The sequence below is a fragment of the Euleptes europaea genome, chromosome 10 (genome assembly GCF_029931775.1).
Source record: "Euleptes europaea isolate rEulEur1 chromosome 10, rEulEur1.hap1, whole genome shotgun sequence".
Taxonomy (NCBI): Eukaryota; Metazoa; Chordata; class Lepidosauria; order Squamata; family Sphaerodactylidae; genus Euleptes; species Euleptes europaea.
In genome coordinates this window covers 60,011,523-60,025,407 of record NC_079321.1, presented here as the reverse complement: position 1 = coordinate 60,025,407, position 13,885 = coordinate 60,011,523, and the positions used below count along the sequence as shown (strand labels likewise).

Here is a 13,885-nt window from a genome sequence, read left to right as displayed (position 1 = left end):
GCTTGATAGAGGGTACTGGAGAACTTGAGAGTCTGAACTCAGTTTGGGATCATTTTGCAAGAGATATATCTTCCCCCTCCCACCCTTGATTTAGTAACATCCTGTCTGATGACTTGAAAGCTTGCACATGGTCCTGTGTCGTTTTGGTTGGTAGTAATAAAGGATATTACGTTGGTTTTGGCTTTGGATATTATGTTTAGAAAATTTCCCTTTGGACTTGTCAAAAGTAATTCTGTATTCACTTTAGGTAACTTGGATACAGATTTTCTATTTTCAGAAGTGTTATGTGCTTTATATTTTGCTTGCCCTAAATGTAACCTGTCAGCAGAAAGTGCAAAACAGAAAGCTACCAGGAAAATAAGCAAGCAGAAACATGTACATGGAGCATTTAAGCACTGGAATTAAAATTTTATATCACCTCCCTACCCTCCGCAGATTGATAAACACAAAGAAAGGGGCCAGCCACACACATAATGTTTCTACAAACCTGGGGAGAACCCCCAGACTTGCAGGAGGAAAAATAAAGTTTATGGTCAAAGGCTGAGATCTCATGGTGCAGCACTCATAGTCTTAGCTGCCATTTTTAGGAAGGGTGGAGCGACTGCCTGCCCATCACCTGAGCATGCCAGGCTGAGGCACTGGCATTGCAGTCGGGGGAGCTGGAGCAGAGTCACTGCTTCCACTGCCCCCCCTCCACTACTGGCATTGGGGTGAGGAAGAGCAGGAGCTGCACAGCCGACCCCCACCACATCCCCCTCATCCAGGCTGGTGGATGCAGCAGGCAGAGACAGGATGGTCAACAGGCAGCTGGCCCAGTGAGCAAGGGAGGTGGGGAGATGGGATTCCTCCTCTGAGTGACATGGCTCTCCGCTTGTATAAATAACATTTTCTGTCAGTTCTGCAACAAAACATCTAAGGGAGAGCTAGCCATTTATGTCAGAGAGCAACAGCCTCACTCAAAATTACATTAAAGTATGAATATTCTTCTGAATTGCAAGGTCTTTCCACTCTGCCTATCATTTACATGAAATGCTGATTTAGAACTATGGTCAGAACTTTCCTTATAAAGTCTGCCTACTCTCACCTACCTCCACATTCTTTTGCATTCATCCAGTAAGAGTTTGCGTGGCAAGAATTCTATGTAAGTCAATTCAAAGGCTGTAGTCCTAAGAACAGTTTCTTGGGGGGGGGGATTTGCCATCAAGTCACAGCTGACTTATGGTGACCTCTGGTGGGGTTTTCAAGGCAAGATGTGTAGAGGTGGTTTGCCATTGCCTGCCTCCGCATCGCGCCCCTGGTATTCCTTGGAGGTCATCCATCCAAATACAAGCCAGAATCAGGGCTGAGGGTATGTGACTGGCGCAAGGTCGCCCAGCAAGCTTCCATGGCACAAGCGGGGATTTGAACCTGAGTTTCTCAGGTCCTAGTCCAACACTTTAACCACTACACCACGCTGGCTCTCTTCTCTTGGGAATAAGCCGCTTTACATAAAATTGGACTTTCTTCTGAGTATTCCTAATTAGGCTTTCTCCTGAAGTTGCTCTTCCACCTCTACCCACTACTTCTTCTTTAGTATTTTAATTTTACAGCATGGTTTAATAACATCTGAGTTCCAGCTCACCCACTGGAAGCCACAGCCAGGTTCCATTCATTCCTCCCCCTTCCAAGGTCCCAGACACAGTCCTTAACCCAGGGCATGTCCAGCACACAGTTCCTCTTTGCGCATAGACTAATTGCCTTGTCAGCCAATTGGAAGAGGGGCTGTCTGCATGCCATTGTGGAAGTGCCAGCCGGAGTCCGTCCGCTCAGCACTGCCTGGAGCTGCCATTTTATGTACCCAACAGGGCAGGGTTGCCAGACCCAGCAAAAGAGGAAGTCAGTCAAGCCAGGTATGTCAGTGGTGGCTTGCCACAGCCCATCCCAACATCATGGGAGGGCTGGACTGGCCCCTCACAGAGCAGGGCCTTTGGGCATCCCTCCAAGCTCCGGCACCCTAAGCAATCATTTTGACATGCCTAATAGCTCTAGGCGAAATCTGCACTTCAAATATAAACTGAACTTTGAGCTGCTTTTCATCTCATCTGTATTTATTTGTATATTTGTTTGTTTACTAAATTTATAACCTGTCTTTGATCCCAGTCAGGACCCAAAGTGGCTTGCATCATTCTCCTTATTATAGTGTATTGTGTGCGTGTTTTGTCGTCGAGGCACAGCTAACTTATGGCAACCCCCTAGGGTTTTCAAGGCAAGAGACGTTCAGAGGTGGTTTGCCATTGCCTGCTTCCACATCATGCCCTGGTATTCCTTGGAGGCTTCCTATCCAAGTACTTGCCAGGGTCAGGGCTGAGAGTGTGTGGCTGGCCCAAGATCACCCAGCAAGTTTCCATGGCAGAGCAGGGATTCGAACCTGAGTTTCCCAACTCCTAGTCCGACACCTTAATCACTATACCACGCTGGCTCATTGGTCTATGATTATCGGGGTGGGGGGAGGCACTGACAACAGTGTACTTTTTCTTGAGTACACCTTAAATGGTCTGTAGGTTTCTTTTCTGCCCTGGCAGAGTTTTTAATTAAAGCCACGGTCCTAAAATGTATGTACAGCTATTGGGCAACGCTGATATCAGATTCCACTCTTCACATCTCAAAGTGAATGCTGCTCTTGGTAGAACACTTGCACTTTCAGTAGTGAAAACAAGCCCTAGGAATGAGAAAAGCTAATTCGCTTTGGCTTAAGACTGTTGGTGTTACAAATTAATCTGCTTGGTACTAGAAATCTAGGACTCATTAACTTTAAAGGCTTTGCTGGTTCCCATGATTGGACTTAATTTTAATATAAATAAGGCTACCTTTGTCACTCTCCTTGTTCAAGCTACCCTACATCTTTTGTTTGCAGCCTATACATGTTTACTCCAGAGTAAGTCTCACTTCATTTAATAGGACTTACACCCTCATTACTGCACATAGGAGTGCAACCTTAGTCTGTTAAATGTGGTTATTATATGTTGGGTTGCTTAAATACTAGCTTTAATGTTTGGAGATCAGTATGGGGGGTAAAGGGAAGATGATTGGGGAAGGCACTGGCAAACCACCCGTTAACAAAGTCTGCCTAGGAAACGTCGGGATGTGACATCACCCCATGGGTCAGGAATGACCCAGTGCTTGCACAGGGGACCTTTACCTTTTACCTTTATGCCTTATAAAACCATAATAGAGGGATAGGTGTTGTGGAAAAAATAAGAGCCCACATATGATACTAATAATTTTCAGTAATTTCTCACTGACTTTTCCCCCTGGCGGCTAATGGTCATCTTAAGCCATGAGTCCTCAATCCTTCAAACACCATACCTTAATAACTCTGTTTTAGTGTACTTTAACCATAGGCATGCCTTAAAAATTCCTAGGTTATCTTCACATGATCATGAATTAGATAAAGTTGTGCTGGGAGATCTCATCACCAGTTTTTGAATTTTATTGGTGACTAGTTTCAGTATGTCTTTCTTTTTTTATTTTGCTGTCAAGTCTTGGCTGACTTATGGTGACTCCAGGTGGGTTTTTCAGGGCAAGAGACATTCAGGGGTGGTTTGCCATTGCCTGCCTCTGCGTCATGACGCTGTTATTCCTTGGTGTTCTCCCATCCAAATGCTGACCAAGGCTAACTCTGCTTAGCTTCCTAGATCTGAGAAGATCAGGCTAGCCTGTGCTATTCAGTATGCCTTTTTAGATAAGGCTTTTAATAATTGTACCAGCAAAGAAAGCAAATCTATTTCACCTTCTCAACTTTGTTTCATTAAAAGAATATACTATGAAGATTCTGTAGAGACATTTCTAGATTTCTTGTATTTATAGTCCCACAAATAGAAGATGGTTGATTGGGGACAGTGACTCTGGACAACTAGAAATGATGGGAGAAAACAGAGGAAAAATAGTATCTTCTGGAGACAATAGAAAAGTCTCTTACGCAAGCAGAAAACAGGCTTCTAAACCTGGGTTGTTTTTTTTTGTTTGGTTACTAAAAATAGATGAAGGTGAAAAAATGCAAAATCTAGACTATTTCAATTGTATTCTTTATTATTATTATTATTAGCCAACTGGCTAATTTAATGATTAGGGAAATGAGAAATTGGAGAAGCATTCAACAGAAATACTCCTCAGCCACATTGGGGTGAACCAGCAAGTGTCTGAGTAAAATCTTGGGGTTCTAGACCTCTGCAGGCTATTTCCTCCCTAATGCCACCAGCTAGGAAACTAGCCAGCTCAGTAATGAGCAATGGAAGGCAGAATCAGTCTGCCATTAATGCAAGATGGTGGCTTAGTACTGTATAATGTCCATTCTTAGAGACTGTCAGCCCATTCCTGAGGTTAGGGCCAAATGGGCTCAGGAGGCAGCATGACCCCTATGCCGGCATCCATGCCACTTACGCTGTGCAAACTGGCATGGTCGCCGGTGTAGGGGCACTTAGGCCGGCCCTCTGGACTGTGGCAGCAGCACAGTCCTTGGAGGCCGGCGCAGCCTCCCTCCAGCATCTTCCCAGCGCAAATCCTCACACCAGCATCCCGGGAGGTGTTCCCGGGGCATTCTGGGGGGCGAAGTTGCCATTAGGCAGCTTCCTAACTCCTTTCATCTTGGTAACGCCCCCTAAAGCAACAGTGGTGTCATGCCACCTTTTTGGTGGTGCAGCATCGCTGTTTTCTATGTTTCTCTCCCCCCCCCCATTTTCAGGTTTTTAGAAATAAAACCCCCTTTTTTGACCTTGCAGCGGCCACAAAACCTCATTGGAGGCATGTAGCCATGCCGTCCCCGGCCGCTGCAGCTCTCAGAAATGGGCTGTTTGAGAGGCACTCATTTGATACCTTCTTGATTGTGAACAACATGTTATACATGCATGTAGAAATCTGGGGAAGGAGATAATGGATTATGTGGCATGCATGCTTCAGATGACTATGTCTCAATATAGTAAGAAGATTTCCTACAGTGCAAGATTTTGGCAGCCATCTCACATTTAATGGCTCAAAGATAGAAGAGTACAGGGTGGTGAGGATCCAGAAGGCGCATTATCTCTACCCAGGGCATCCAAATATGTCAATTCTGAAGACTTCTAAATTTTTCTCCAGCTCCTTAGTTTCCTTGTAACATCTTTTCCCATTGACCAGATAAAGAAACTGAAGAGATTTTGTGTGCCATGCCAAGAGGAGTACAACAAAACTTACAAATGCTTCAATGTCACTTAGCACCTCATAAAACAGCAGGTTTGATTTGTTCAGCCAGTGTTTCATGTTGCAGCTCACTGTGCTCCTTTTGCTTGTGGTTTACATAAACGAAAAAACTTCACAGGGTACTCTCCAACATCTGAGAAAGTAAAATATGGTATTGTTAAAAACCCTCCCTACTATAAATGTTACACTACAGTTTTCTAAAGCATAAAAGATGTTGATGCAGTAGAGTTATGCAACTGAGTATTTTTCTGAAATAAATACAGTATGCAAACAAATATGGAACGTACTTTGAGGTTCTGGACTCCACAGCATTTGCTGAACAGATTGGGGTTTGTACTGAAAAGGGAAACTAAAATGAAAAATATTGAGTGAACAGCAGGGCCTATTTGATTTGATTATGAAGGATGTTTCTTTATTCTGTCTTGCCTTGTGCAATCTGAAAACAGTAGCAGGGGGTTACAAGCAGAGTTCATCATAGGATTGTCAATCACTGTCATTTAACATTTGCAATGGATGATGTCTTTATTCAAGGACAGCTGGGCAAATCAGAGGCACAGATTTGCAGTTAGTAGTCTGTCCTGCCTACACTAAACAAACAGGGACAGGGCAGACAGACCGGCCTCTCACATAAAAATATAATGGACTCTTCTGACCTTGGTGCCCTCCATTGAGCTTCATTCCCAGTTGCATAAAAGCTTCACTGCCCATTCTCAATTTCCTTTAATTACTTACATGATGCAGATAAGAAAATGAACTTCACTTACAATCATCGATCACACACAGGAAATGAAGTAGGCGGATTGTTTGAAACAAGAGAAGTGTTTTGGAAGTAAATAAAACAGGTTGTGTTTGGAGGAGGGGGTGAGAATGTACAGCTGGGGTCCCCCCCAGAAAAAAAAATACCAGTTAAGCTGCAGCCACTCATCTGACCCCCACCCTCACTCCCGTCTGTCTGCTTGTTGTAGCTGCTAGGCTGCATTGAGCAGGAGGTAGAAAAAAATCTCCTTGGTAAATATTCCTAAAAATCTTTTAAAAGGATGTGAGTTAAAGACGACTGAGACAAACACGCAGCATTCTATAGGGCTTAAAATGGGAGTGACCTCTCAGTTCAGAAAATAAATGACCAGTGTTCACAAGAGATCTGGCCGAGACATCAAGGATTAGTTAGCAGTTGTCTTCAGTCAGTCTTAGGTTTTTAAAGGGGGAAATCTGCTCAGAGGGCATAAAATAAATTTAAACTGGATTTTGATTTGTCACTACTCTTAAAAGTGTTTAAAAATTGTCAGCAGAACACATTGCTGTGCTATGTGCAATTTGAAAATAGTGTTTGTATTTATTAACAGCGTAGGTACAAGTCAAATGCTTTTCCTCAGAGTTTCAACAATGTCATGTTCCATTGGCTCTTAAAGAGATGATGTTCCATTATTTTTGTAGTTCTGCTAAAATGTATAATTTTACTAAAAATTCTAACTTTATTTATAGCTCTTCCTTGAAAAACAATAAAAGCATTTTATGATTTGCAGGAAATAAGAAAATTTTGTCCCATAGATCTACAGTTCAAGAATGGGTACCAAAGTTTAAGTGTACAGTCTTTAATTTCACAAAATCTTCAACCGTGGGAGAATTTTCTTTTGCTGTGTTTAACATGCTGATCGAATCTGTTTGCTTTGATGTCACATGCAAAAATATTAAACATTGTGGGCATAATCCATTTTTCATAGACATTGCATGTATGTGTGAGTGGGTTTGGGCTTCTGACTTAGGGCGACTGTATGAATCAATGACTTCCAAAATGTCCTATCGTTAACAGACTTGCTCAGGTCTTGCAAATTGAGGACCATGGCTTCCTTTATAGAGTCAATCTGTTTCATGTTGGGTCTTCCTCTTTTCCTGCTGCCTTCAACTTTTCCTAGCTTTATTGTCTTTTCCAGCGATTCATGTCTTCTCATAATGTGACCAAAGTACAATCGCTTCAGTTTGGTCATTTTAGCTTCTAGAGAGAGTTCAGTCTTGATTTGATCTAGAGCCCACTTATTTGTCTTTTGGCCATCCATGTTATACATAAAACTCTCCTGCAACACCACATTTCAAAGGAATCAACTTTCTTACTGTCAGATTTCTACATTTTCCAGATTTCACACCCCTACATAGCAGTGGGGAATTACATAGTACAAATATCTTTATCTTGGTCACCAGTGGCACATCCTTACAGTTAAGGATATTTCTAGTTCCTTCATGGCTGCCCTTCCCACTCTCAGTCTCCTTCTGATTTCTTGGTTGCAGTCTCTGTTTTGGCTGATGATGGAGCCAAGGAATAGGAAACATTTCAATTTCTTCATAGTCAATCTTAAAGTTGTGTAATTCCTCAGGAGTCATTACTTTTGTCCTCTTGATGTTCAGCTATAATCCTGCTTTGGCACTTTCTCCTTTAATCATCACTAGTCCATCAGGTTTCACTATTTCTACCAGTAATGTGATGTCAGCTCCATATCTCAAATTGTTGATATTTCTTCCACCAATTTTCACTCCGCCTTCATCTAAATCTAATCCAGTTTTCCTTATGTTCTGCGTATAGAATGATGAGATAGGGAGATAAAATACATCCTTGTCTGGCACCTTTGCTGTTTGGAAATCATTCTGTTTTTCCATATTCTGTCCCAGTTCAGAGTATAGGCTGTGCATCAAAACAATCAGATGTCATAGCGTACCCATTTCTTTTAAAACCAAACATAGCTTTTCATGATCCACATAGTCAAAAACTTTGCTGTAATCTTTAAAAATGCAAGTTGGTTTTCTTCTGAAATGTTTTCATATGCTCCAGTAACCAGTGTAAATTTGCAATATGATCTGTAATGCCTCTTCCTTTTCTCAATCCAGTTTTTGAACAACTGGCATTTCTCACCTACACCTCATGGCTTGGGGAATGATGGCCAACTAGAGTTCTCCAGTCAGGTCCCAGATGTGTTAGTTCAATCGCACAAGTTGTCTACAAGACATTATTATGCGAATAAGTGGAAATGTTTCTCAACCTGGGTCTTGTCTAAGGGGGTGTCACCTTGCACACCCCTATCTGTAATTCCAGCTCATCTATTAACATTAAAATCTGGGGGCTTATAGTCATCTATCAAGGTTCACTTGGCTACCATTTCACCTATCATTTCCCCATAGATGGTGGATCAATACTTTCTCATAGGTTTTCCAAACAGTTCCTAAAGGGCCTTTTCAACATGTATCCACCTCAACTTACTTTAGTCCTACAGAGGTCTCTGTTGTTGGTACTCTCCCACCTGATGTTAAAACCTTTTGAGCCCTTAGCTACATGTTCCTTAATGTCTGTAAAGGTTTGTTTTTTGGTAGCCATAATTTCTGGTAGGAGCCATAACCTCTGGTAGGAGAGTGAGCGAGTTAGCAGCTCTGCACATTGATCTGCCTTTTCTTAAGTTTTTTGCAGAACATTCTCAAACCCAGTTTGGAATTTTTACCAAATAGAATCCAAGTTTCATTTTTTTCAAGACATTTTGTTGCCTCTATTTTTTCCAACACCATCTTTGTCAACAATGCGTTCCCTACACACTTTGGATGTGAAGTTGTTCTATTTCTGTGTTAATTTCTTTATTTTCTTCTGTTGATGTGGCCATTGATTCCTGAAGAGGGTGGATGCATCTTAGTCTGGTGTCTCAGCTGTGACCATTCCACCTTGAGTGACTCTGCTAGGAGTTTAGTCTCTTGACAGAGTCTAAATTCCCTACAGTATTGCTCTCAGCTTTACTGACACACACAAACTCCCTCACCATATTGAGGTATATGTCCAGGAGGCACTGCATAGGCATTGCCTTTTAGCCCTCAACTTTCCTCTCCTTCAGGAAGATGAATTTTATGCATAAGTACGCACACAGACACACACACACGACTGTAATTTCCAGGAGCAGTTTCTTATACTTCATTGAATACCATTCCAGAGAGTTTCGCTTGATTAATGTTTTTTGGTGAGTGTAGTAGGTGCTGTGTGAAGCAGGAACCCAGAAAAATCTGAGGTAGCAGCCTTTCATTTATCTGCATCCCAATTACTATGTGTTCTGCACTAATAAAAAACCTCTTTCTCTCTTTTTATTAAGGATGCCGAAGAGTATGCAGACCTACCAGTGCGCCATAATGAAGACCAGATGAACAGTGAACTGGCCAAACATGTTGCCATTGAAGTCAATCCTCATTCTTTTGACAGTTCACACACAAAAGCCCATCTTCTGATGCAAGCACATTTTGGTCATGCCACGTTACCGTGCCCAGATTATGTCACTGATACCAAGACAGTGCTAGACCAGTCAATTAGAATATGTCAGGTATGATCATGTTGTTTAGAATCAATTAACTTGTTTGATATGAATGACTGCCACAATTTTATGATTCAAAATTAATGAGAATGCCACACTTGTCGTCACCATGAACAGTACCTTCTTCATTGTTCAGAGATTACAAGAATATGTTATTCTTATTAATGAATAATAATAATATATATAACACTTTTTGTATATAAAATGCTTCTAATGCTTATTCATCTTCACATCACTCCTGCAAGGCAGGTAGGTCATTTTACAGAGGAGCTGGAGTACAAGAATTGAAAGTGAGGATAGACTCTATTTCCATGGTTCATAAACATGTCCAGAGCAATGATAAAATAAAGTGGATTAAAGTCTTAGCTATCCAGATGTGATGGTTAGTATCTCTTTGTTTTAAGAACAGAAGGGGTATCTGAGTATGCTATGTTTGTCTTACGATTGACAAGATCCTGGTCAGAAAATTGGCTTTGGAATTAATTTATCAAGTTTTTAGGTGGGAAATGTCTGAGAAGATAATGAGGCTTATTTAGCTCCATTAGGGCTTCACAAAACCCCGTGGCAAGATTTTTCCATGTCTGCTAGTATAATGTATTTTATGTTCAGTCCAGACAAGACATGCATTGATTCCTTTTTTGTTGCATGTGTGACCATTGATGCATGAATGTAAAAGACCAACATGTATGAGCATACAACATGCTCTCCGTAGGAAATAGTGATGATCCCAGGGAAGTATAAATACCTTGATTGCAAAGATGCATGCTACAATTCAAATCTATGCACATTCCATTTACTGGATCCCAGCCAATGTCTCTAATGATTTGAATATGGGGATTTAAAATTACCTAGGCTAGCTTTATCTTTGTGATCAAGTTCAGTTTCAGATTCATCTTAGCTCTCACAATCGAAAGAGAGCGTAAGTGGGGCAATATCAGTGAATGCCAGCTGGCATGTAAGAGTCCCAGTAGCATTGCTTCACTTGTGCAGTGGCCAAGCTAAAGCACTAGTGTTAGACTGATATTTGCTGCTGTATCTTATACTGAATGTGTTAAAAATTCTCTAAAGAATAAAAGATAACGCAATGTGTAGAAGTAAAATGTTTAACTGGGAATGAGTCCACACTTGTAGCCTAATGAGGAAGTAGTGTCATGAACTGGTAGTATAAACTCTGTGGCTTCTTTACATTAAAAAAGAACTTGTTACAAGCCAAAAACAAGCCCATCAGAGAAAACTAGCCAAAAGCTTTTTCTCCTAGATAAGTTACTAATTTAGTCAAAAGGAATATTTTACACGGAGAGCATTCAAACCCAGCATGTGCTGCCCGTAGCCTAAAGTGGGGCAGTCCACTATACTACTTCAGGATTCTACCAACTCACTGTATAAATAGACCATGCCCAGGCATGGGATCCTGAAGGGGTCCGATGGGGCCAAAGTGGCCCCAAATAATAGCAAAAAAACCTGGCCTTATTCGGGATCCGCTTTTTTGGCTCTCTTTTATTGCCACCATTTTTTTACTGGTAACCCCCCCCCAAAAAAAAAGTATTTTTTGGGGGGGGTTGGTTTGGCTTTAGCCAAATGCACACCCCTAATGTTAGCTCAAGTTATTTTAGAATAGTATAATACAAGTGTTGCGAGTATAATACAAGTCAGAATCTTCCCCCTATTTCTAATTTAAGAATACGTGAATAAAGCTTTCCTTTTCAAGACTTGTATCTCTTGACTGAGAGTTCACCGATCAGTTTTCATTGTGCTGTTCAAAATTGCCTGCTGAATCTATATTAATTGAAATAGGTAATTAAAGTAGTAATACCCTCCATCTCAATTTCAGGAGGGCAATCACTCCTTCTAAGGAATAATTTGACAGTTGGAAGTTTTGCATTTTGATTGGCCAGGAGTCTCTACTTGTAGTAGAATGGTTAATAAAATATTTTAGGACTGCCATGGTGCTCAGCCTTAACCTTTGAGGAGTGTTTGCCTATGGATGTGTTAAGCACATCACAGTGGGGTACCTGTACATTGACGAGTCAGGCTTCCAACGTTAGAATCACATTTCTTACCGCTTATAGTGAGTAATGTGTTCGTGCCTTGACTCAGTAACCGTGTAAACTGGACTACTCTAGCCCCTGTTCTTTTTTATGGCTTGTGCATCCCTCATCTGTACCTGCTAACCTTCACTGCATGCAAAGAGACTCAGGGCAGCTTCTCACTTGAACCAAATGCCATTAGCTGTGAAGGACACATGTGCATAGAAATAGCTGTGTTTCACGTCATGATAAATGGAAGTGGGAGCTCAATTCTTTCCTGTTTGCCACATTCATGTATTAAAGGCAAACATTGTTTATATGCACCTGCATGTGTATCTCTGCCCAGGAACGACATATTGAATGAGAAGTCTCTCTTAGACTATGTACATGTGGCACCGCCAGTGGACAGGGATGCAGAGAGTAGTCCGTTTGTCCCACACCCCCTCCCATTGCAGATCTCTGTGCTGCACAGACACACTTCTCAGCAATCTATCATCCCCCCCCCTTCCCTGAAGAGCTCCGAAGGCTACAGCAGAAAGAGGTGAACGAATTATGTTCTATGAGTAGAGTTTTGCTAACGGTCCTCAGGATCCAACTTAGTTTAATTTAGAGCTAAATAGCAGGTGAACACTATATAGAATAACATGACATTTTGTGCAACAAAACCTTTCTTGAAATGTTTATCACCACCGTGATAAGCAGTGTGATAAACAGTGATTGATGCAGCCCTGGGTGGCTTACAGGATCTCCCTCAGAAATTTAAAAAAATACAGAAATCTAAGTAACCCCTTAAAGCATGGATAACTCGACAGCAAATGGCTTTGCCACTTCCATAATTGCCCTAATTTTTCTAGTAATGCACTATAAGGGCAGGGGCATGTTTGGGCTTTTTCAGTAATCTAAGTATTTGTATAAATGCACACACACACATGCAAGCACAGATTTTGTACATGAATTGTTCTAATGGCTTTTATATATACGACATTACCCATGATCATGGTAGCTTTCACATTTGGAGCCCCAATTTCCTTAAAGTTTGGAAGAGCTGAACCAGCACAGAAATGAAAACTTCTTACCAATACTATTTTGATACTGTGTTGTTTATTGTGTACTGGCCCACTGTGCAGTTAACACAGGGTCCCATTCTGTAGCCGCACTTCTGACAGAAGAGAGTAGAATGGCAATATCACTCAATTGCAGTCTTCACTGCAGCCCCTACACACACACACACACACCTGCGTGCCTCATCTGCAAGGCACCCCCCACACCTACAAGCTGTGTATCTTTGAGGGTTGAAGGAGGCTGCTGGAAAAGGGGGAAGAGGAAATGATGCACTTTTATTAGTAGGACATATTTAGGATTCCACCCACAATACATCTGATGTCTGTGGCTAATTTGCATGTTATTATGAAGAACATAGCAGATGACAGACCATGCCTGATACATCTGTTCAGAACTTGTTCTCCAAGTATAGTACTTGGGGTTTGGTTTAATGCCTCAAAAATCTTGCTGTAATATAGGAAATCTTGACAAGAAAATATACCTTTGTTGCCTTGCTGTTCCCTTTTTTCTTAACCCATGAGCACTTAATTGCCCTTGGGATTTCAAACATTTGTACAGAAGGTTAGTTAGTAATCTTATATCCCATAGTATTTTTTCAGTGCCTTGAGGGAAACATACAAATGTGAGGATTTGTTGTGTGCCTCTGGTGCATAGCTAATAGTTATAAATTTCCAGATTATTCAAAAATACTTTCTGTAGGTTCTAGTTGTCCGTGCAGAGTTAGTTGCCATCTGTCTTTGGTGAAATAATATATTGTGAAGGTTTGTGGTTTTATGTGTTTGTTTTTGAACCATCTAGGAAGCCATATAAACTGTTGCATGGCAGTATATTTGAACAATAATATGGTGTTCCTTATGGACAATTCCTCCCCTTCAAAAAAAAAAAAAAAAAACCCATGACAATCCTTTTCCCAGTTGGCGCTGGAGGAAATGACTAATGCTTAACCCATTTGTGTGATCAATTCACTTAAGCAGCTACTGTGAAATGTTAATCACAACTTTAATTTGTACTGCATTAGCATTTTGATTAACTTGTAGGCTTGCTAGCACACTTGAAGCACTTTTACTCATAGTTACTGCTCGGAAATGACTTTTTGATTAATTAAGTTTGTTAGATAGCAGCTGAGCTTCCTGAATGCTAACCTTATGGGGCTAAAAGTTCAGGAGAAAGTTGCTGCGAACAACTGTTGCAGTTGAAAAGAATTCTCGAAAATGTGCTTCAAATATTTAATTATTTACAAAATATTGAATG

The 13,885-nt window shown here is 41.2% G+C and overlaps 1 protein-coding gene across 1 annotated transcript in view; it reads left to right on the top strand.

Annotated features, from left to right (window-relative positions):
* The window catches only part of ASCC3 (activating signal cointegrator 1 complex subunit 3), a 267,934-nt gene that overhangs the window by 231,687 nt on the left and 22,362 nt on the right, over positions 1 to 13,885 (top strand). Inside the window, exon 36 of the mRNA XM_056856333.1 lies at positions 9,330 to 9,554. Within this exon, the coding sequence (XP_056712311.1) occupies positions 9,330 to 9,554 (225 nt within the window). The remainder of the gene's footprint in view (positions 1 to 9,329; positions 9,555 to 13,885) is intronic.